The 22,363-nt window shown below is 48.7% G+C and overlaps 1 protein-coding gene across 3 annotated transcripts in view; it reads left to right on the top strand.

The window, feature by feature from the left end:
- CLIC5 (chloride intracellular channel 5) overlaps positions 1–22,363 on the top strand; it is a 177,606-nt gene that overhangs the window by 127,672 nt on the left and 27,571 nt on the right. For all 3 annotated transcript variants that reach the window (XM_084754137.1, XM_084754135.1, XM_084754136.1), the window contains exons 2-4: positions 3,656–3,765; positions 7,994–8,119; positions 14,955–15,061. In XM_084754137.1, coding sequence (XP_084610263.1) covers positions 3,710–3,765; positions 7,994–8,119; positions 14,955–15,061 — 289 coding nt within the window. In that variant the 5' untranslated portion in view covers positions 3,656–3,709. The remainder of the gene's footprint in view (positions 1–3,655; positions 3,766–7,993; positions 8,120–14,954; positions 15,062–22,363) is intronic.

The raw sequence follows: 22,363 nt of genomic DNA, 5'->3' as shown, positions 1-22,363 counted from the left end.
GGAAGAGGGAAATAAAGAGGAAGACAAGAAGGAAGAGGAGGAAGAGGATTTGATGTTAAACTTGGTTGAGCCTGCAGTCTATTTCCCAGTAAGGCCCATTCTTCGGTTCTAGGTAGAGACGATTTAGGAGCAACAATATTCAGCCTGGCATACCACATGTGTGCCTTCACAGGAGAACCTCTTTGGATAAAAAACCTCACACTTAAAGGTGCAGAATCCCATCTGGTCCTTCCTTGGTGATGCTTTGAGTCATTGCCATAAGATCGCCCCATTTAACCCATTTCCTAAACAGCTTACTAAGATCATTGTGCCGGTGAGAAAAGAGAAAGTGGACAAAGGGCTGCCAGGGTTTGTGAGAGCAAAACAGCAGAATCCTTCCCATTTTTTTAATGGGCTCTTGGCAGCTATATTAATTACTTTTTTTGTTGCCATGATAAAACACATGACAAAACCAGCTAAAAGAAGGAAGGATTTATTTGGCTCACAGTTTGAGGGATCACAGTCCATCATGGTTGGGAGGCAGGTGGAAAGACTGGGACTCCCCAGCTTCTCACATCTTGGGAGACAGAACTCAGGAAGCAGACAGGCAGCGGGGCTGGTCTGTAAAAGGTGAAGTGTGCCCTCCAGTGACCCACTTCCTCCTGCAAAGCTCCCTCTCCTAAAGGCTCTACAATCTTCCCAACAGCACTGCCAGCTGGGGGCCAGGCATTCGAGCACATGAGCCTGTGGGGGCCATTCCACACCCAAACCACAGCAGCAGCTTTTGTTTATTAAGCTTTGGTCCTGACTGAAGACATTAACAACACGTGTTGAAACCACAAGGACCTACGAAAGACAGCAAACACTCCCTGCACTCGGCACTGACTGACCCAATGGACTGGATGGGGATGTCTGCGCCTACCTTAAGGTCCTCATCTCACTGCCCAGGCCCTGTGACCCTGGGAGGACATAGCCTGGCTGACCCTAAGGGTAGGCTCTGGGAAAGGCGTTCAGAGCACCAAATCTGGAGCCAGACTACTGGGCTCAATCCTGCTGGGACTACTATGGTGGGCACTTTGCCTGGTTTTCTGGTCTCTTCTGTTTTTATTCTTTATCTGGCACAGAATAAATTGTCTATATAGCTTATTGTTCAGCAGATCACTCGGGGTAGAGAGAGGTAACTTGCCTCTCAGATAGTTGCTGTATTGAGGAGGACTTGGAGAGGGGGGCGTGAGGGAAATGCTAGCACTCAGTGGTGGTGTTATTATTGTTGATGGTCCTGGCGAACCGTAGCACATCCTGCTGAAGGCCTCATGTTCTCCCACGTTTCTGAAGGAAATGGAGGAGGAGTGTGTTTGGGGGGGGGGTGGTACGGAGGCAGGGGCATGGAGAGGGGAGGGACTGGGAGGAGAGGAGGAAGGGAAAACTGTGGTTAGGATGTAAAATAAACAAGTTAGTTAATTCATTTTGAAAGTTCTCCCTGGGGGCTAGAGAAGTGGCTCAGTGGTTAAGAATCCATATTGCTTTTCCAGAAGACCCAAGTTCAGATTCCAACACCCAAGTCCAACAGCTTACAGCTACCTGTAACTCCAGCTCCAGTGGATCTAGTGGCCTCTTCTGACCTCCACAGACACCCGAGCACATATAGGCACAAACACTCACACAGGCACATCTACCTGGGCATACACATGTATGCATAAATAAAATAAAAATAAATACAACTCCTGTAAATTAAGAAATAAAAAAAATAAAAATAAAAATTTCATTGGGCTCTAGAGAGACGCTGGAGATCAGGGCATTTGCTGCTTTTCCAGAGGACCGAATGTAGTTCCCAATCCACACCTGGCAGCTCACAACCATCTGCAACTCATGCTCCATGGACCTGATGCCCACTTCTGACATCCACAGGCACTAGGTGCGTACATACACACACACACACACACACACACACACACACACACACACACACACACACACACAGTTTCCCCCAGCACCCAACCCATCACCGAGCATCAGTTGATTAAAAGGATGTTTTAACCAATTTTTTCCAAGATATATATTATTTTATTAATTTGTTCTTGTTACATCTCAATGGTTATCCCATCCCTTGTCTCCTCCCATTCTTCCCTCCCTCCCATTTTCCCCCTATTCCCCTCCCCTATGACAGTTCCTGAGGGGGATTTCCTCCCCCTGTATATGCTCATAGGGTATCAAGTCTCTTCTTGGTAACCTGCTGTCCTTCCTCTGAGTGACACCAGGTCTCCCCGTCCAGGGAAAATGGTCAAATATGAGGCACCAGAGTATGTGAGAAAGTCAGACCCCACTCTCCACTCTACTGTGGAGAATGTTCTGACCATTGGCTAGATCTAGGTAGGGGTTTAAAGTTTACAGCTTGTATTGTCCTTGGCTGGTGCCTTAGTTTGAGCGGGACCCCTGGGCCCAAATCTGCCTATCATAATGTTCTACTTGTAGGTTTCTAGGACCCTCTGGATCCCTCTACTTTGCCAATAAGTGGTATATTGGTGCAGAAGTCTATTTAATAGCCAGAACTAAGTGTCATACTGATTAAAGTGCTGACTTTGATGATTATCTGGGCTGCAGGAGGTGGAGTCATAGCCCAAGGTTCTGTTCTTATGACATCCTTACGGAGCAGGTGTGACCAAGAGCCCCAGAGCCATACTGTTTGTCAGCTACAGAGCTCAGAACTGAATCTTTAAGTTGTGCTTTGTTTGGAAAGCTGCTAGTCTGAAAAGGCAATTTGTTAACATCCTAAACGTCACCCTTCTGGCTTATATGCAGCCAGCGGATGAAAAGGGTGAAAGGGCTGGGACAAAGGAGGCCAATCATTCTGAAATTCAGTCATGGCGCTCTGGTTCGGCGGCCAGCCACATTTGTGAGACTTGATGCCTGGGCCTCTTTCCTCACCCCTAACACTCTTCCTTTATTTTGTGGATTTTTGGGCACAGGCACTTCTTGAAACACTGAGCCAGGTTGGCTTCCACTGGTAGCAATCTTGTATTCCATCAAGGGCTTCTGGGCTGGGCAAACAAATCATTAACACCGTGTATGCTAAGCTATCATAACGTGCACATGCAGGCTCCTTTCTACAATATGGATTATATATAAGGGTGCCATTATGATACAGAATATAAAAGTGCCACTATACATCCTTTCTGTCCCTATCACAAGGATCAAAGGGGTAGAAGTGGAAAAAAAACATATTTTGGACATATTTTGGCTGAGCACAGCCAAAGGAGAGCTTCCCTAACTAGAGTGTTCCTCAGAAAGGGCTGTCTTCTGGCCAGTGGGGATCAACGGTCAGCTGACCCTACGGATGTGGAGAAGTTGGTACTCCAGTGCTGCTGGTGTCAGACCCTGGGGTGCCGGGGAGGTTCTGTGGGTTCAGAAGGTTATAGACCATCTCATGTTGGAAACTCCAGTTCAGCATTTTATGAGGACCGCACAAGGTACAATTTCGGCACAAATGTTAGGGAGACGGAGATGGGGGAGATGGGTAACGGGTCTCTGAAGTTAGCTGGGATGTGGCTATAAGGCCAGCATGCGTTCGTTACCATCCATGCTTTTGTCTGTCTGTCTGTCTGTCTGTCTGTCTGTCTGTTTGCTTGTCTGCCTGTCTGTGCCCCAGGACTCACACTTCCGCCCTTCTCCTCTCCAGGCCGGAATCGATGGGGAAAGCATTGGCAACTGTCCTTTCTCTCAGCGTCTCTTCATGATACTCTGGCTGAAAGGAGTCGTGTTCAACGTCACCACTGTGGATCTGAAAAGGTGAGGGGCCCTGTGTTCTCGAGGGTTCCATCCAGCACAAGCAAGAGTCTGATGGGTGGGAGAAGACCAGTGCCATCCTGTGGCCCCAGGCAGCAGCCTCACATGGATTCCGTCTCATTGCCCAGAGCTGTTCTCAGGGTCCGACCCGGGCCACAAGGGAGGCTCCCTCAGGGCCACGCGTCACTACCCTGACTGGAAGGACTGCTTATCTGGGCTTCCCTACACATAATCATTACTTTAATAGCACTTAATTCAGTTTTATAGCATCTTCAGCCCCAGTGCTTTGTAACTGCTGATGGTTTTCTCTTGCAAAATGCTGCAGCATGTGATCCATAAAGGAAATTTCCACGACTCTATATCATACAAGGAAAGCTGCGACAGACCCACTGAGGTGACTTGCCCCAAGTACCCAGCATCCCCAGCAGGAAATATGAGGGGCTGCTGCTAAGACCCTGGTGCCTGTTGTTGGTTTTAGTGCAATAAGGGAACACGTGTCTGCCTTGCAGCTGGTGTCCGCAATGACGGAAAAGAGCAGCATTCCAGAACCTGGGCGAGGAGCTTATTCCGAAGAGATCAGGGTCTTCTTTCTCGCCTGTGGGAGCATGCTGGAGTTCCCAGCTGGAGCTCAGGCAGGGGAAGAGAGTCCCTCAGGCATCTTCTGGATCCTTCTGTTTCTCTCCCACGATATCAGAGCCAGTCCTGCTGAGGCAGGCCCCTCCTCCTCTGAGTAGCAGCGCCTTCATTTACAGCACCATGCACACACACATGAACACTAACTCCTAAGAAAACTCATCTCTTATTCTGTCATGACTTCAGATCGACTGAATAGCCTTGAGCTTCTCTGGGCCTCAGTTTCTTCCTCTGCCCAGTGATGATTATAAAGTAATGCCTTTTTAAGCTATGGGCCTGCTGTTGAGAGTGCAGGGAGGTGGGCCATGTTTATGTTGAGGAATATACTTGGCTCTGCTGCATGAACTTGGAACCCATCAGCCCTCCCTCCTTAGCAATGCTCCTGCCCTCCCCCCCCCCCCCATGTAGCTGTCAATCCAGGGAGCTAAAGGAAAAAGGAGGCCCATGAAATAATTTACAAATCAGATCTGGAAATATGGAATTCTGTAATTTTAGTTCCAAGTGTTAAGGGGTGGGGTCCATACAGAGAGGAGTGGGTGCCACTGGCTAGCACTCTCTTGGCAATGCCCAGCTGAGTTTAAGAAGCCAGAAGTGGCAAGGTCCCAAGGTGTCAGAATCCAGCAGTCAAAGTAGCCCCAGGACCCCAGAAGCAAAACTTCACCACCTTATCCACAGAGCAACGTGACGCTGTGTCTTTAAGCCACAGTAACTGCTCTAAAATAAAACCAGGGAGCACTTCCTTCCTTGCCAAGCCAGTGTCAGTTCCAAAACAGGAGGAGCCGACAAAGAATGTCCTCTCTTTATGCGAGGGGAGAGACACACAGAGTCAACAAAGGCACTAAGTAAATTAGATTTTAAAAACACTTGCAGTCTCAATTGTCAGGAGTTCCAACAAGACTGGAGAGTGGCCTGTTGGGAGTGACATGGGAGCAGCATGTCATTGAAATTCTTCTGGTCCCCTCCCTAAGTGATTAGGCCAGGAATTTGCCTCGTTGCAGAAGCCTCGGCCTCTCTGGTTGACTTTTCGGTTTCTCCATCTCATATTTTCTGCTCCAACGTCCACAAGGAACGTTGCAAACTCGGAGGACATCCAGGGCAATGGGAACTCCATGGCTGCCCTGAGACTGCTGCCCTCAGCCCCCCTTTCTTTCTTCAGTGCTGCCCCCCTCCCCCCTCCTGCTCTCCACTTTCTGCATCCCCGCCCCCTTCCGGTCCCTCTTCAATCCTTGCTCTCACCTTTGACGACCTGGCAGAAGGGACATAGTAGAAGCGCACCACATCCTTGACATTATCAGAGCCATGTGATGCTGTCACCAGGCGATTGCCACCTCCTCAGTGGCAGTCAGCATACTGTCCAGCACAAATGGGGACCACACCAGGCACTGCTGAGGGCTGAGTCCAGAAAGTTCAGCTGGTTACTTGTTCATCCGTTGGATGTTTTCACCACATTCCTTCATCCTTGTCCAACATCTACGCCTGCCTGTCTAGCTCGTGGGGACCTTAGCATCTGCCTATCCCTGGTGGGCGCTGCAAAGGTGGGAGGCTCACAGACACTTAGTTACCCTAGATTTAAGTATGAACATGAGTAACATACCAAGAGACCTTCCTTTTCCTTTACGTTTTGTATGGGGTGGAGGCTGAGCCCAGGGCTTCACACACAAGAGGCTAGTGCTCTGCTGTACCCTGAGCTCTCTCTCTTTGTACTTTCTGTTTTCATATAGTGTCTTGCTAAGTTTCCCAGACTGAACTTGACTTTGCTCTGGAGCCCAGGTTGCCCTTTAACTTGAGATCTTCCTGCCTCAGCACACCTGTCTAGCGGGAGTGATGGGCCTGCGTTCTGTCTTCTGTTGGACTGGTTGGCTAAGTACTGTTCATCTGCAAGATCTTACTGGTCCCGGGAAAACCTGTGATAAAAGGAATCTGATTTCCTAAATACGTGCTGCATGTGTTTACTCAAGTCCTGTTAGAAAACAAAGCTGTGCTTCCTTGGAATTGGCTCACTTATAATTTGATGTGACCCCTAAATGCCCTCAAGGGTTTGTTTAAAAGGATTCCATTTCTGACTCAGGGGATTTTCAATTTCTATCTATTGAACATAATTTAAAAAAAAAAAACTTCACAAAACAACTAATTTCTAGTAAAATTAAAACCATAAGAGTCATGTATTAAGAACAATTTGTGCTCAAATTAAGATAAAAAACAATAAAAGGTGAACTATGGTGGATTATTAACTGGTTACCAGTAGGATGGCTGCCTATTGGTCCCCATGTTCAAGGGAAAGTACAAACTTTTATAATTGGGTTGTAGTTTTTTTTTATCAATATCAGATGAACTTTTGATCTCTAATTTCACAGCTAAAATAATTCCTTTCTTAATTTAAAATTTTATTTTATGTGTATAGGTGTTTTGCCTGCATTTGTATCTGTTCACCATGTGTGTGCAGTACCTGAAGATGCCACAAGAGAGCATCAGTTTCCCAGGAACGGGAATTATAGGCAGCTGTGAACTGTGAGCTGCTATGTGGGTGTTGGGAACAGAATGTGGGTGTGAGAAACTCTTTGTTTACTTGATTGATTGATTTTTGAGTCAATGTTCCATTCTGTAGCCCAAGCTGGCCTCACACTTGTAGCAATCCTCCTGCCCCAGCCTCCCAAGTGCTGAGATAGCAGGGGGTAGATGGGCCATCATGCCCAGGTCATAATTCTTGATGTAGAGGCCTTGGCCACAGTCTACCCAGTGTTTCCCAATCTGTTGGACCTAACCCCATAAGTTTTCACTAGGGCCCAATGGTGAAACTGAGCAATAAAGCCCTTTGAACATGTTGACTCCATTTAATAGTCTTGTCTTTCAACTAATAGTTCCTTTTTTCATGGATCCCCCTATTTAGAGGCAAAGAAAAGTATTCTGTGAAGTCGAGGAGGAGACTGACCAGTGTCAGATGGTGGTTGCCACATATTAAAATTTATGTTAGTCAGAATGGGAGTATTGAAGTCGAACAAGTCCCCAACACATTTTTATTTTTGTTTTTTTATTTTTATTTTTATTTTTTGGTATTCAAAGATATTTATTAGGGTAAAATTGGAATCCACTGAATTAATTGTTTTTTCTGTAGAGGCCATAAGTGGGTATGGGATCTCCTGAAGCTGGATTTACAGTCACTGGCAGTTGTGTACCTCCTGACACGAGTGCTAGGACACCAATCAGGGTCTCTGATAAGCAGGAGGTGTCCTTCACCCCAGAGCATCTCTTGAGTCAGCCCCGGTGTGTTTACTTGTCAAACCTGGAACTGTGTGTCTTGTTGGACTCACTAGTGAGACAGAGCTTGGGAGCACAGCCCCGCACAGTTAAAGCTGAGAGCTAACTTAGATAGCCACCATGACTCTTCCCAGCTTCATCTCGTGAGGTTCCTCGGCCATTTCCTCCCCCTGGATGAGCTTCCTGCCACGTCACAGGCCCGCAGAGCTCTATCCGGCTTCTACCGTCTTACACCTGGTACCACAAATCTGGCTATGCTACGGGCAGGTTGATTAGTCATAGGCATCTCAGAACAGAGGGGCCCCGGGTTCACGCCATCACCGAAGTCTCACTCTCTCCACAGGAAGCCAGCCGATCTACACAACCTCGCTCCCGGCACGCACCCGCCCTTCCTGACCTTCAACGGGGATGTGAAGACTGATGTCAACAAGATCGAAGAGTTCCTGGAGGAGACACTAACCCCTGAGAAGTAATGAGCGATTCTCTGCAGAGCTACGGGAAGGGAGAAGGCTAGCTGTAGGAAAACAGACTTCCCAAGGGGCTGCTTTAGTATGGAGCAAGGGCTTCTATTTTTCAGCCGTGTGAAACCCCAATCTCAAAGTAGGTGCACCGAGGCCAGTTGCTCACAGGAATTCAGTCAGTTCCTACACAGAACTGGGGCCCTGGTCGGATTATTGTGTCTCTCTCTCACCAGGCTCGCTACCTGACTGTAGTTCACCATACCTGGAAAAACCTAGAGATGAGACAGACTCCCTCATCTTCAGAGGAGAGATGGAAGGCTGATGTAAAAATCAAGACAAACCAGGAAAAGAACAGCTGGTGCCTGAAACCACACCAGGAGTCATAAATGTGACCAAGTCTCAGATAAACAGACGCAAATACTGACTGGGCCTGGCAGGTGCTAGGGATGAGAGTTCTCACGGGGGGGGGGGGGGGGGGGGCGGAGATTAGCGGCTACTGATAAAACAAGAGGAAAGAAGAGTTGTAGTCTAAAAGACGGCAGAGCGTAGCCTCATTCATTGTAGAACACGGTAACCAGAGAGTGAACCAGTCATACCTCGTTGTTGAAGCAGGAAACTGGCACTGGCATTGCTGATATGGCGAGGCTCAGACTCTGTGCAGCAGGGTAGCCAAGGGAAGATCTTCATTCAGCACAGAACTTGGAGAGCCAGCTGTACAGCTTACCCTGGGGGCTGGGAAAGGCAGCAAGGAAGTGCTGCTGCAAAGGTTTGGGGGTGTAGCTAGGTTGTTTGGTGGGGTGCTTATCCAGCATGTGAGGAGCCCTGAGCTCCACCCCCAGCGACACACGTACCAAGTGCGTCGGGTCATGCCTGTATCCTCAGGACTCGGGAAGTAGACTCAGGAGGATTTGAAGTCATTCTTTGGGAGTGTGGGAAGTTCAAGACTAGCCTGGGACACATGAGATCTTGTCTAAAACAAAGGACCAATAACAAACGGGCTATAGGTTGGGGGGGGCAGGGGTAGGAGGAGCTAATGGGTGGGGGTTTAGGCAAGACAGAAGGAGGGACTCAGCTAAAGGAGAGGAGTAAGGGGACAGGTACAGGAAGTAGAATCATCCTCCTGTATTTATCTCAAAGCTTTGTTTACCTGGCAGCATATGTTCCCATGTGCTGTCAGCCACTCAGTTCTTGAGTCATGTCACCTATCCTCTGCTTTATAGTCTGGCATAGTGGGACAGTCCAAGGCCACCACCAGTGGTGTCTTACTGCTGGAGAATTACTAGTCCCCATGGTGTTTCAGTGGGGCTTTAAGCACGGGCCTTAAGAACGCAGCCTTAAGAACATCCTCTGTCGTCATGTTTGGACTGGTCATTCTCGCACTGAGGGGGAAGCGGCCTGCAGCTCATTGGAAGCAGCTGGGTATAGACTTCCAACAAGGGAGTTAGTTCAATCAGTCAGTCAGTCGACAGCGCAGCCTCACACAGCACCCAGCAGGCCACAGCCAGAAGCCACATGTGCCTTTGTGCAGAACACCAGCCAGGTTCTTGGGTGGATGTGTCCTGAAGGGGGCTGACTCAGTCTTGCTCCCCTGGGACTCAACCTCATTTGTTGCTTGTACTAGTTGCAAGTCCCATATTTTTTTTAAAAAATCTGTTTTCAGTCACTCAAGCAGCATCCAGACATTGCCTGGGGAGGTCAATGTTGTCTCTTTGGAACAAATCCTCCCATTGAGGGCTGTCTACTTCCGCCCAGTCTGGCAAGGAGGTCATGGAAACACAAGAAGTGAGGGTAGGGCTGTCTACATGGCCTTCTGCCGAGCTGATAGATGCGACAGATACACTGTTCCCTCTGCCTGGGGACATATGTGTCATCTTGACCCATCCCATCTCCGCTCTTGGCCTCAGGTCTCCTCTGTGAAAGAACACGCCCCTTTGAGACTGTTTCCTGTCCTGGTTCTACATACTCAGATTAGCCAAGCCTTCTAGCTCTCACCATCTCAGTCTGTGTCAATAATGAGACCAAAGGGACAAAAAAGACCCTGGAATAATAGATTTCCCACCTAAAAAAAATCTTCTTGAATAAGGTCATTATCAGATTCATTGTCTTTTTCTCAGGTTGTAAAGTTCCCATGGTCAAAGCAGGACCTAGCGGTGCTAGGCAGGGAGACGGTAGCTTCTCCTCCCTGCCCGCTGATGCTGCTGGTTTCCAGCATGCTGCTTGCTGCTCAGGACTTTTCTGGACTTCAGTTAAGTGTGGTAGGTGTAAGAAAGGGCACTGCTGCCAGGCTAGTGACCTGACGTCTAGGTAGCAGGTCCTCAAGCTCATGGAATGAATGTCAGCGGTCTCCTAAAGTGAGTGAGTGAGGACCTTAATGACAGCATCACCCACCACTCAGGATGCTGTCCACAGAGAGTGTCCATAGATCCCTCTGTGTCATCAGGTTGGGTGGGGGCTACAGTTACTGGCCAGTAAATATCACTCAGCTGGTGCCACAGCTCCAAGCGCAGAATCCTTGCAGGTCTGCCTCTAAGCCACCAGTTTAGCCAACCCCCACACTAACTCTGGTTGGGAGGTGGAGGGGCTTGCATCCAGAGGCCCCTGGAGTAGTGTAGCCTGGCCTTATGCTCCTCCAGGGGGCAGCAAAACTCCCTGTTTCCTGATGTTGGGAGCCATGTGTTTCTTATCATGCTGCTGTTGGCAAAAACCTGCCAGAGAGCCAAGACTTTTCTTCCTTAGTTTTGTTTTTTAAAGGGGAAGAAATCACATACAAAAACTCCAACACTTAAAAAAAATTACATTTGGTGTCAAGATGAGGAGTCCGGGAGATCTTGAGTAGTTTCTAAATGGGACTAACAACTCTCCTTTTGATGGACTGACCCAGTTGATGGGCAGGAAAAAAACGTATAGAAGCTCACGTAGAGTTATTATAGAGACATATCTGGCCCTTGCCTGTGTTCTCCATCCTATAACCAGAGTCGTTAGGATTCAGATCTGAGAGGCATGGTGACCTCAAAACCAACTGCAGGTCCTGCATGTCTTTAAACAAGGCTCCCTCCCTCCTTGTTTAACTATCTATGAAGGGGTGACACTCTATTCTCCAAGGTCCCTTTCAGCCCTAAATCCATGACTACAGGAGTTTCAGGGATGGTGTTCCCATGCCTGAAACTCTTTTAAATATAGTCCTAGTGCAAAGAGGTTGGGATGGCTCAGCACTTAGTTTACCTTGCAAGCATGAAGGCCAGAGTTTGGAAACCCACTTAGCAGCCTGGTGGGCATGGTGGCCTGCCTGTAATTCTGTCATTGGAAGACAGAGGACCACCTTGAGCAAGCTGGTTGTCTAGACTAGCCATACTGGGGTGCTCTGGGTTTCACTGAGAGACCCTGCCTCAACCAATGAGAAAGAAAGAAGTGCAGTGGGGTGAAAGATGATTCCAAGCATCAGCCTCAGGCTCCTATATGCATGCACAACCATATTCACATGTACCTCCACACACGCCATATGCAAACACACACACACACACACACACACACACACACACACACACACACACACACACATACACACACGAATCCTGGAGGGTAAATGAGCACCCGCTGGTCACGTGGTGTACCATGCACTGAGAGTTAACAAGGCTCAGAATCAAGGCACTGTGAGTGCAATGTTTCATAGGAAGAGTGGATATGGATCTCTTACAGCAGTAGAGTTATGTTCCCCTGTCCGTCTGACAGGTGGAGACGAAGCTTTAGCAGTCCCTACATGATGCGACATCATGTGGGTGTGAGCTCTGGAGTTCGTGACTTGATTGCAGGTCTATGCTGCTAGGCGGCGCACTTTTGTAGTAACACGAGGCACAGTGGCCTGGCAGGACAAGGGTATTTGCCACTTAAGCAGTCTCAATGGATAGTGCGGCCCTCTTCCACCTTGTACATACGTGGCCTCCAAGGTGTCTTCTGCAAAGAAAAGCAAAAAGAGTACACACAGTGCTTTCAAGGGCCAGAGCCGTGAGGAGTTACATCACACGCATCATGTGCACGCATGCATGTGCACGCATGCACGCATGCACGCACGCACGCATGCTCACACATGCACACACACATGCACGCACACATGCACAGTTCCATTGGCTAGAATCTAGTCACATGACTGCAGCATGACCAGCTGGCAAGTGTGAAGAAGCCCATGGACACTAAGCATGTATGCACAGTTGCTGGCGAATTTAAAACAAATTTAAACACAAAACCACTTCTCTAATTCTGCTTCCCAAGTGTCATGTGATGCTCTGTGAGGCAACGTGAATGAATGTCTGTTCAGCCCAGGTAGGCACCAGGCCAGGCCAGTGAAAAGATTCCACTCAAGGCGAGCTTGGGTTTATTGGGATTGCTTACAGGGACATGGGCAACTCAAAGGTCAATCCCAGCATGGTAACTATGTAGGAAACCACTCCTGGGCGATGAACCACTGTATCTCTGGAGCTTCCATCGAGGATCATCCTCCTCCTCAGGTAGCCCTGGGCAGAGCTCTGTGAATGCCAGAACTCCCTGAGCTTCTGGAATCTTCCCTCCCTGCTCCAGAAAGCAATGTTTCAGGGGTTGGAGGAAATTGCCCAGATCTGTACGTGGAGGACAATAATCTTGATCTTACCAGGGCGTAATGTAGAAGATACTACTGCATAGCCCAGAGCTTTACAAAGAGAGGAGCTCATCAGAGGACAGCGAGGAAGGATTCACACCCGTGCATGGCTGTCTTGAGTACAGTCCTAAATAGGACTGGTGACCTTGGGCCTTAAACCACAAACTGTGAGAGACAGACTTTGGCGAATGAGCCAGACTTCACGGCTCTTATTCTTAGAAAGCGTTGACATGACAGCCAGGTGTGCAGTTAAGTATCAGAACAGTCAGAACCATTAACCTGCCTCCAGGTGAGGGTTTGGTGAGGTGAGGATGCAGGAACCATGGAAACAAAGACATGCCCACACAAGTGTGAGTTCCAAAGCTCAGAGCATCAGAAACCGCTTAAAGAGCCAGGCAGGCACTGCAGTCACTGGTCACACCAGACCTCAAGAAGCAGAGACAGGGGATCCCAGAGCAATCTGGCTCTTACTCACACATTAGACACAGTTACTTTCATTAGCCTTAGGACCGTGTCTAGCACACAGTAGCCACTTGGTGCAAGTTAGTTTTTCCCAGCATCCAAGTACCAAATAGGAAGGACACTGTTTTATAGTCACAAAGCCAGTTTCTTATTGGTCCTACACTTAGGTCCTTAAATGATTGTTTACTTTGGGCTGCCAACAGCCTTTGCTATCAAACGGGGCCAGTAGTTCCTTCTGTACCTGCCTAGTGGCTGTGGCTGAGAGCTGGTCCTGATATGCTCCCAAGGACTTTTCCAAGGGCAATGTCTCTGACATTAAATCTGCCTGGGCAAAAATAATCAATCAATCCATCAATCAATCACAAAACAAAAAACCTATCATGGCTCCAAGAATGGGACAGCCCTAGTTAATGAGATCATTGAAGAAGAAAGAATGATGACAAATGATTTGTGTTTGTGTTTGTGTGTGTGTGTGTGTGTGTGTGTGTGTGTGTGTGTGTGCGCACTCAGTCAGCTGTGTGAACATGTGTGTATATGCGTCTGAGGCCAAGATCAACTAGAGTGTCTTTCCTCACGTATTACTGCCTCTCTTGTCCTTTGGGTCTGGATATCTCCCTGGCCTAAGATTCACTAACTAGTCTAGTCTGCTGGCCAGCAAACCCCAGAGAGCTGCCTGTCCCCCCTCTACAGAACTGGGGTTACAAGCATGCTACCCCTCTCACCCTTCTGCCATCCATTCTGGGAGTCAAATTCAGGTCTTTTCTCACTGTCTTTCTTGAATGAGCAATCACTGCGACCTCACAGCAAATGGTTTTTAAAGATTTCGTTGGCTGAAAACAAAATCTGACCAAGAGAGTTTTGCTTAATAGACAAACAACAACAACAACAACAACAACAACACCCCAACCAGTGTATGGCAAAACTATTCACTCCAGATGACAAAAGACCCACACCTGCCCCCATCTATGCCCACGTCCGCCTGGTCATGTGCATAATCATCTTGTGAAAAGAATGCTTTTTATAAACTAAAACAACTGATTAGCATTAGTCCTGTGATGAGGGTGTTGGGTAAGGGCAAGGATTACCACACATGCACACTTACCTCCTCACTCAGCCTGGCCCACCCCTAGCAATGTTTTTCCCTTTACTTCAAAATGAGAAGCAGTGCAAGGGACGCAGTGAGTGGAGGTCACTGTAAATCTCCCTCCAGACTTGGAAATCCTAGTGATAAAAACCACACGACCTGCAGGTGTAGCCGGGCTAAGTTCTTATTAGTGCACACATGTAGTAAGCATCAGAGAGACATTCTAGAGGCATAAAAGGGGCACTCTTCCTTTGGAGAAATGAGTTAGGACCACCGTGCTGAGGGCCTGGGCATCCAGTAGCTCTGGACAGCTAGGATTGTGGCGGTGGGTATATGGGTGTTTTCGTAAGTTCAGGAGCCCCACCTGACACAGAGCCTAGCCCTGTGTCACTGTGTACCATGTGGTAGTTCCAGGAAGAGCCCTGTGGGTGGCTTTCCGGTTTCTTGCCCAGCAGACTGAGTCACTCTGATTAAATCTCTTAGCCTCTGATTTCCTTTATTATGACTGAAGGCTGAATGCCCACCCTCCCCGCAGGATGACTGTTAAATCCCAAAAGGTGGTAGCTCCAGCCAGGAAGGGAAATGCTACTCCCTGTGATGTGGACAGGATTGCCAATGAAGAGTCCTGTGCTTACAGCGTCACAGAACCCTGTGCCTTCCCTTCCAGGTACCCCAAACTGGCTGCGAAACACCGGGAATCCAACACTGCCGGCATTGACATCTTTTCCAAGTTCTCAGCCTACATCAAAAACACCAAGCAGCAGAACAATGCTGGTGAGTGCTTCTAGGGATGCCCAGACAGACGGGGTCTGCTTCATGCCGCGTGGCACAGTGCATCTAGGGACGCCCAGGAAGGGTCCACTTCATGCCACATGGCACAACTCTCTCATGGGACATCATGGCCATTTCAGACCACCAGATCAGAGAAGCTTCTGGAACCCATGCTGCTTGTTATTGACTCACCTCCTCTCGTCTTCCTGACTCGGAAGGGAGGGCACGGAACCTGCTGTCCTTAGAGTAGGAGGAACAAGAGTGTGCCATTGTTGACTCGGAGATGGGATGTAAGCTTGCTTTGGAAAACCCCTGTGTGATACAGCTGGAAGGCATGGCATGGAAGGATGCTTGATGCTCTATGACCCCCGTATGTGTTCCCACCTTTTTGTAGTTCCCGAAAAGCTTTTCAGGGGGCTGACAAGAAGCATGAGGAGGGCAAAAGAGGGTTAAAATTTGATGTAGGCCACAGACCTAATTATCTGTACTCTCTTCACCATGAGTGTGGGGAGTCTGGGAAAGGACTTCTGAAAGCCGGCTCCCTCCTCCCTCTTCCTTCCTCCCTCCTCCCTTCGTTCCCTCCTCCCCTTCCTTCTCTCCTCCCCCCTTCCCCTTCCCCTCCCTCTTCCCCCTTCTCCCTCCTCCCTCTTCCCTCCTCTCTCCTGGCATCGGCTTCAGGCCTGGGACCTGCTTCTCCTATGTTGGCGTCTGAGCACCCCACACTTAAACTTATGGAAATTTCAGTCCCTCATTCAGCATCATCCTTTAAATATTTGCTGAGGGACCTGAGTGGGGATGTGTAGAACCTGAAGAGTGGTTGTGAGTTGCCCCTCCAAAGGGAAGGGATGAAAGAGTGTTCCCTTGACTATAGAAAGCAGGAATGACTAGACCCCTGGGGTGTGCCACCACACCAGACAGAAGAAACGCCACATGAATCTTCATGAACAGGCCAGTTGATAATGCACAGTGGACAAACAGGAAGATACCGGGCACTCTTGGATTTCAGAGCAGGGGTGTCTCTGGGTACCTGTGAGAGGGAAAAAAAAACACTAGGAGAACAGAAACAGCTTCATAGGAAGGGAATATACCTGTCACACAGGTACTGAGAGCTTGGTTTGTCCCAAGAACATAATAAAAGCCTAGAAATTCAAAGAGATTCTTGACAGCATTCAGGACGACAAGAGGTGTGGGAGGCAAGGCAGGATTTCTTGGCTCACAGTTTGAGAACACAGTCCATCATGGCTGAAAGTCTGGAGTGTGAGGCACTGGGTCACTGGGCCCATAGTCCCCTGGGCTGGCTGGTGCAGAAGGAGGGTGCCAAGTCGCACACAAGCAAAGCAGGAGACAGAAGGCATAGTCTGGTTTAATCAAAGAGTTGGGTACCAGGGCAGCAAAAGGAAAAGCAACTTCTATGAAGGTACCTGAAGTGGGAGTTCCTCCTCTGAGAAAGTTTCTAGGAGGATCTCAACTAAGGTCACAGAGTTGGGAGTTGGGAGATGGAAAAAGGTTAAGGCCAGAGGTCAAGAAAAGAAGCCAGAACCTGCAATGCCAGTCTGTACGTTTTTGATCTTATCTCTTGGACAATACTACCTTAGAAGAGCTATAAAGAGAGAAATCTTTGAAGGATGAGATGCAGTATGTGGAAAATATTTTAAACACACTGGTGATCTTGCTTCATTATAGTTTGGCTCCTGTAGTTGGTTGAATAATGCCCCTCCCCTCAAAGGTCATGCCCACCTGTCCACTGGACCCTCAGAACATGACCCTGTTTGCTTAGGATCTTGAGATAAACTTAGTGGGATCCATAAACCCAATGACTGTTGTCCTCATAAAAAGATGAGAAGACACAGAGATGTGGGACAGAGGGCCATGGGAAGATAGAAGTGGAGAGTGGAGCCATAGAGCCACAGCCACGGCCACAACCACAGCCATGGCCACTCCCATAGCCATGGCCACAGCCACTGCCACAGCAACAGCCACGGCCATGGCCACTGCCACTGCTACAGCCATGGCTTTCCAGAAACAGGGAGAGAAAAGGAAAGGGTGGCATGTAATTTTGGAATGTTCTGTCTTGCAGAACTGTGAATTTTAAGTCACCCATCTAGTGGTCTTTGATTGCTGTTAAGTCTGAGGAGACTAACAGAGCCTGTGAGAAGTATTTTTGGATTGCAGTGACAGATGACAAGGGAAACTTTTAATGAAGGAAAAGTTCATTTTGACTCACACTTTGAGGGTACCGTCCATCTTGGCAGGTAGGCATGGGACAGGGGCTCAAGGCAGCTGCTCATAAGTCTATGTGCAGTCAGGAGGTAAGACATGCTCAGCTTGCTTTTTGCTTTTATCCATTTTGTTAAAACCAGGACCCAGCCCATGGGATGGTGCCACCGGCATGGGGTGGGGCTTCCTTCCTTGCCTAACTCTCCGTGGAAGCACCCACATAGACACACCCAGAGGTCTGCCTCCGGCTTGACTCTAAATCAACTCAAGTTGTCAAAAGATGAAGTATCACAGCCCTCAGACCTTCCTGTACAAGACCAGTTATTGACAGCTTGCTGGCCCAAAGCTCAGAGGCAAAGGGTGAAGGGGGGGGGGTCTCTCTTTCCTGGGCCCGCCAACTCTTGGTTCTTTTTCTCCAGACTCTACGACCAGTGTCTTTTCATCTCAACCACAAATATCTTCCTCCATACTTGCCAGAGTGCCCTCAGAAAGATTATCTCATTTGAACCTTGCAGACTTTTTAAATTATAAACGGTATTTACATATTATCCACATTTACAGTTCTGTTATGCCCAAAGCCAAAGCAACAGTTTCCACAGAACACAGCGTGTCGATTTCCTATAAACTCAATACTCTCCAATTTTCATTGTCTCCTTTCTTCTGTTTCACCCCGGGTTTCTCCATAATGGGCTTTGCCCTTGTGACTCCTTCCCCTGACCCACTCGCACATTTTTTTTTTAAAGCTCAGGCATTGTCTACTTTCTCAATAGCTGTCCCCCACATGGTCCTGAGATAGCCTGCACTCTTCCTTTGTGACTAGAACTTCACCACCAACCCACATCACCTTTCAATGTCCTTTCTTCCTGTCCCATACCCCGTTTCAGTGAGCAGGACCCAAAACGTTCTTAGGTTCAGCAGACTTATATTTCTGCAGGCTTATGTTTCTGCAGGCCAGTCTTCTTGTAGAGATGGCCTCCCTCCTACAAGACAGCCCAGAGCCACACTCCCCAGCCAGCTCCATGCTCACTGTCTTCACGAGCCAGGAGACAGGCTGCGAGTCTCCCCACCTTCTTAGCGTTCCAGGATGGCAGCTCCGGGCTTTCTGACATCCATCACTCTGCTCTCTTTCTTGCTGGCTCTTCAGCTAAGCATCTATGTACCCAACATCTTACTTCAGGTGGTACCTCTCCTTAATTCACATTTTCATTTATCTCACTTATTTTGTGTTCTTGTTCAAGGTACAGATGTGTGGGCAGTAGGCTGTGCATGTGCACATATAAGCACATGTATGGGGAAGCCGAGGTCATCCCAGGTGTTGTTCTCTAGATGGTACCCCCTCCCACGTTTCTTGTTGAGACAATGTCTCTTGCTTGCCTGAAATGCACTGGTTTGGCTATGTCTGCTGGCCAGCGAGCTCCAGGAATCCACTTGGTTTTTAAGTGATGTCATAGCAACTCCAAGCCTCTATGTCCGGTACTGGGGGGACCAAACTCAGGTCCTTGTTGTTATGCAGAAAGCGCTTTACCAGCTGAGCTATCTCTAGCCACCTCCTTTCCTTTTTGAGCTGAACCCTCTGTCCCTTATTCCCTTGGACACGCTGTCGATGGCCATCATCTAGTTCTGCCTTGTCACAAAAGAGCTTGAGAAATGCCAGTGTTTGCAAATCCTTGCTATCACCTGCACTCTCCAAACTACTCAAAGCCCAACTCCACCCATGGGAAATGGTCCCAGGTAGAACTCAATAGAACTGGCCATTAATTCAAATATTCTCTTCCATTTAGACATGCAACAAAATTCTATAGAGACCCAGGAAATGGTTCGGTGTGTAAGAGTTCTTGCTCTACAAGCAAAGGATCTGAGTTCAAATTCTCAACCCCCATGTAAAAAGCTGAGCATGGCTGTATCATGTGCCTGTAAGTCCAGATTTTTGAGGGGTGGAGGAGGCAGAGATAGGCAGATCTTTAATGCTTGCTGACCAGTCAGCCTACATGAAATGGTGAGCTTCCTGTTCAGCAAGAGACTCTGTCTTGTCAATAAAACAAGGAGACAATAGAGAAAAACATGCACTATCCGGTTCCAGCTGCCACATGCACATATCCACACACTCGTGTGTGCTCACGTTGCACAGAACAGCACCCACTCTGAGGCCAATTTGAAAGAACGTGTCTTACACTGGGTTCTGAAGCCACCAAAGAGGAACAGATAAGAGCCATTGCCCTTAGCAAACTAGCTGTCTACATGGGCCAGAAACCAGACAGATGTGGCATTACTGGCCTGCATTTGAATCGCAGAAGTAGCTGCACGAATGTGCCCAGGAGATGTGTTCCGTCTAAGCCTGTTTTTGAAACTATGAGATGAACGTATTAATCAATACTTCTGCCAGGCAGAGTCACCGTATGTGTGGCAGGTGCATTGTCGTCCTTAAGTCAAAGCATGTGCATGTCTTGGTACAGTGCCTGGCATGCACAGAGTGCTCGCTGCATGGTAGTCATGCCCACTGTTGGGGACACAGAAGGCAACGCTGCTTCTTCTGCACTTTGCTCTTCCTTCCTACCCACCCTCAACCAGGGTCTGCTGGACTCTCACCGTTGCTGTTAATTTAAAGGTAGGGCCTAATTATTGTCTATTAGTAGCCCTATAATTATTACAGCAGCATTTTCTAACCCGCTAGCAATCAATGAAAACACAGACATAGCCTTGGTCCACCTGGGGCAGGGCAGACATTAATCCTCAGCTGTCCTCCAGTAACTCCCAGTCTGTATCCCATGCCATCTGCTTCTAGTAATTTCTATCGAGCTATTTCTCAGCCAGAATCCCCAAATACTTGCTAATGTTTGTTATCTGGGCTGAATCCTCCATCCACACCAGCCATGTGCTTCTCCTCCACCTCACCCCTCAACCCCCTCCACCAACACCCTCTCGCTACCTGGCTTCAGGAAGAGACAGTAGCTGTGTGACCTCACACTATTTTATTGCACTATCACAATGTGAACTGTGGCACCTAAACTCTCCGTCATATCATGACAGTGCCGCATTGCCATGATGCACCACAGTGCCCAGTTGCACCCTCCCAATTCTTCATTGTGACGTCACAGCACCCACACATGCACGGCTTCTCTGAGCTCAGCGCCCAGCAGCTGTGTGAGATGGAACGCCTCCTCCCTACAACCTGAGTTCACATCTTTTCTCTTGTTGGCCTCACAGCAGGGGTGGGGTCCTGGGTGCTGAGGGCAGATGTGTGTGTGTGCATTGGTTCCTCCATCTGTAAAACAGAGAGAACAGGTGTGTACCCACACTCATTCCTGCGAAATAATACTTCTGATGCACAAGAGCAGATGTTTTCTAGGGCTGACAACTGCACCTTGGGGCAGTTTGAAGGAGCAGATGGCTGTGGGGGATTAAGTCAGGGAGTGAACAGAAAACTAGAGTCAATACCCAAGGAACACGTTTGAGGAAGGGCAGAGGGTGGTGAGGAGAGGCATTCAGAAAGCCCGGCCTACTAGGAAGGAGAAGGAGAGAGGAGTCACCAGGTAAGGCAGAAAGCTTAAAAACAAAAGCCCAGGGCTATCTGTGGGAAACCCCCACAGTGACGAAGGCTGTGTGTCTCTTGCTTGCTGTGCAGATCCTGGAATTCTGAGTCTCTCTTTCCCATGGAAGCCACTGTTTTCTCAGGGAGACCTCTGCTGAGCAAGGAATCAGGACTCTCTGTCTTGAGGGGAGGTGTTGAGATGGACTTCAATGGAGTCAGAAACTCAGAGAGAGAGAGAGAGAGAGAGAGAGAGAGAGAAGGGGGGGGGAGGGAGGGAGGGAGGGAGGGGGAGAGGGAGAGGGAGAGGGAGAGGGAGAGAGAGAGAGGAGAGAGAGAGAGAGGAGAGAGAGAGAGCGCGCTCATGGCCCCAAGAACAGACATCTTTTAGAGCAGAGAAAAGAGCAGTCAGGCCTTCAGGCATGTCTGTGTGAGCTACAGGAACCCTCTGCTCTCCCTCTCACACTTAGCCTTTTCTATTGGACAGGCACATGTGCAGTGGTTGGCGGATGGGGTGAGGAGCAGTCTATGCTACTTTATTGACATTGGGGTCTCCAGAACCCCGAAGTGGAAGGATTCGGGATGCACACACACTCCCATCTTCTCTTTGGTACACACCATGCCATCCCAGAAGTCCGCAGCAGGGAGCAATCTGGGTTGTCATCCTGAATACTGCTCCCAAGCATTGTGCCTGGCCACATGGCAGAGTCTAGCCTTCCTCTTTAACTTCTGTCATCTCTGTCTTTGACTACCTGCCTCCCATCCCTGCTCCTTGCATCTTCCTCAGAGATGCCACCAGGGCATAGGGCACCTCAGATGAGCCAAGATGGGTGGCTGACTTGGTAGTCCCAGCAGCCCTGCCTGTCCCCACCTCAAGGGCATGCATGTGCTCTGCTGGGGACCTCAGTTTGGCTCCGCGGGTTCCCCTCTTCGCCTGAGTGGTTTCTTTTACACGCACTCTCCTACAGTGCATCTCTTTGCCATCTCCCAAGACAATCTAGGTTTCTCCCTCTGAGCACTCAGCTTTCAACTGGCCATCAGAACAGAGCTGGAAATCGCTGCCAATTCCCGGGGCTTTCACAGATTCCTTGTAGCTACTTACCATAATTTAGGCACAGCGTACTGTATTTTACTTAGTCTTTCGCAATCTCTCTTTCCCTTGCACTTCAATCCTATCAGTTCCCGGAGCACATTTCATGTCTTATGCCATATGGCGCATTCCAGGCAATTAACAAGGGATGGAATGCACATGTCTAATTCTCTACTCGTATTAACTCATTTGAGAGTCCCTTTCTATTTCTTCCAACCCTATCGCGTTTCCCTCAGATACAGTTAACATTCCTGCCCAGAATTACCATCCTTGTTTTGGGGAAGAGTGTCAGATTCTCGTGTGTTTTCTTTCTAGCTGGCAAGGACCGGATCGGGCATGTGTACTCACTGGACTGAGGCAGAGATCTGGTGTTCTATTCCCCTTGGTTCACAGTCACTGGTCACCGTCTTCAGTCCCCAGTTTTTATGGACATGCCACCATGACGGGAGAGCAGAGAGCTCTAAAGATCCCA

This window comes from Acomys minous (genome assembly GCF_964271855.1).
Source record: "Acomys minous genome assembly, chromosome: 13".
NCBI classification, from domain to species: Eukaryota; Metazoa; Chordata; class Mammalia; order Rodentia; family Muridae; genus Acomys; species Acomys minous.
Note: the sequence above shows the minus strand (reverse complement) of the source record. Positions and strands in the feature narration are given on the sequence as shown.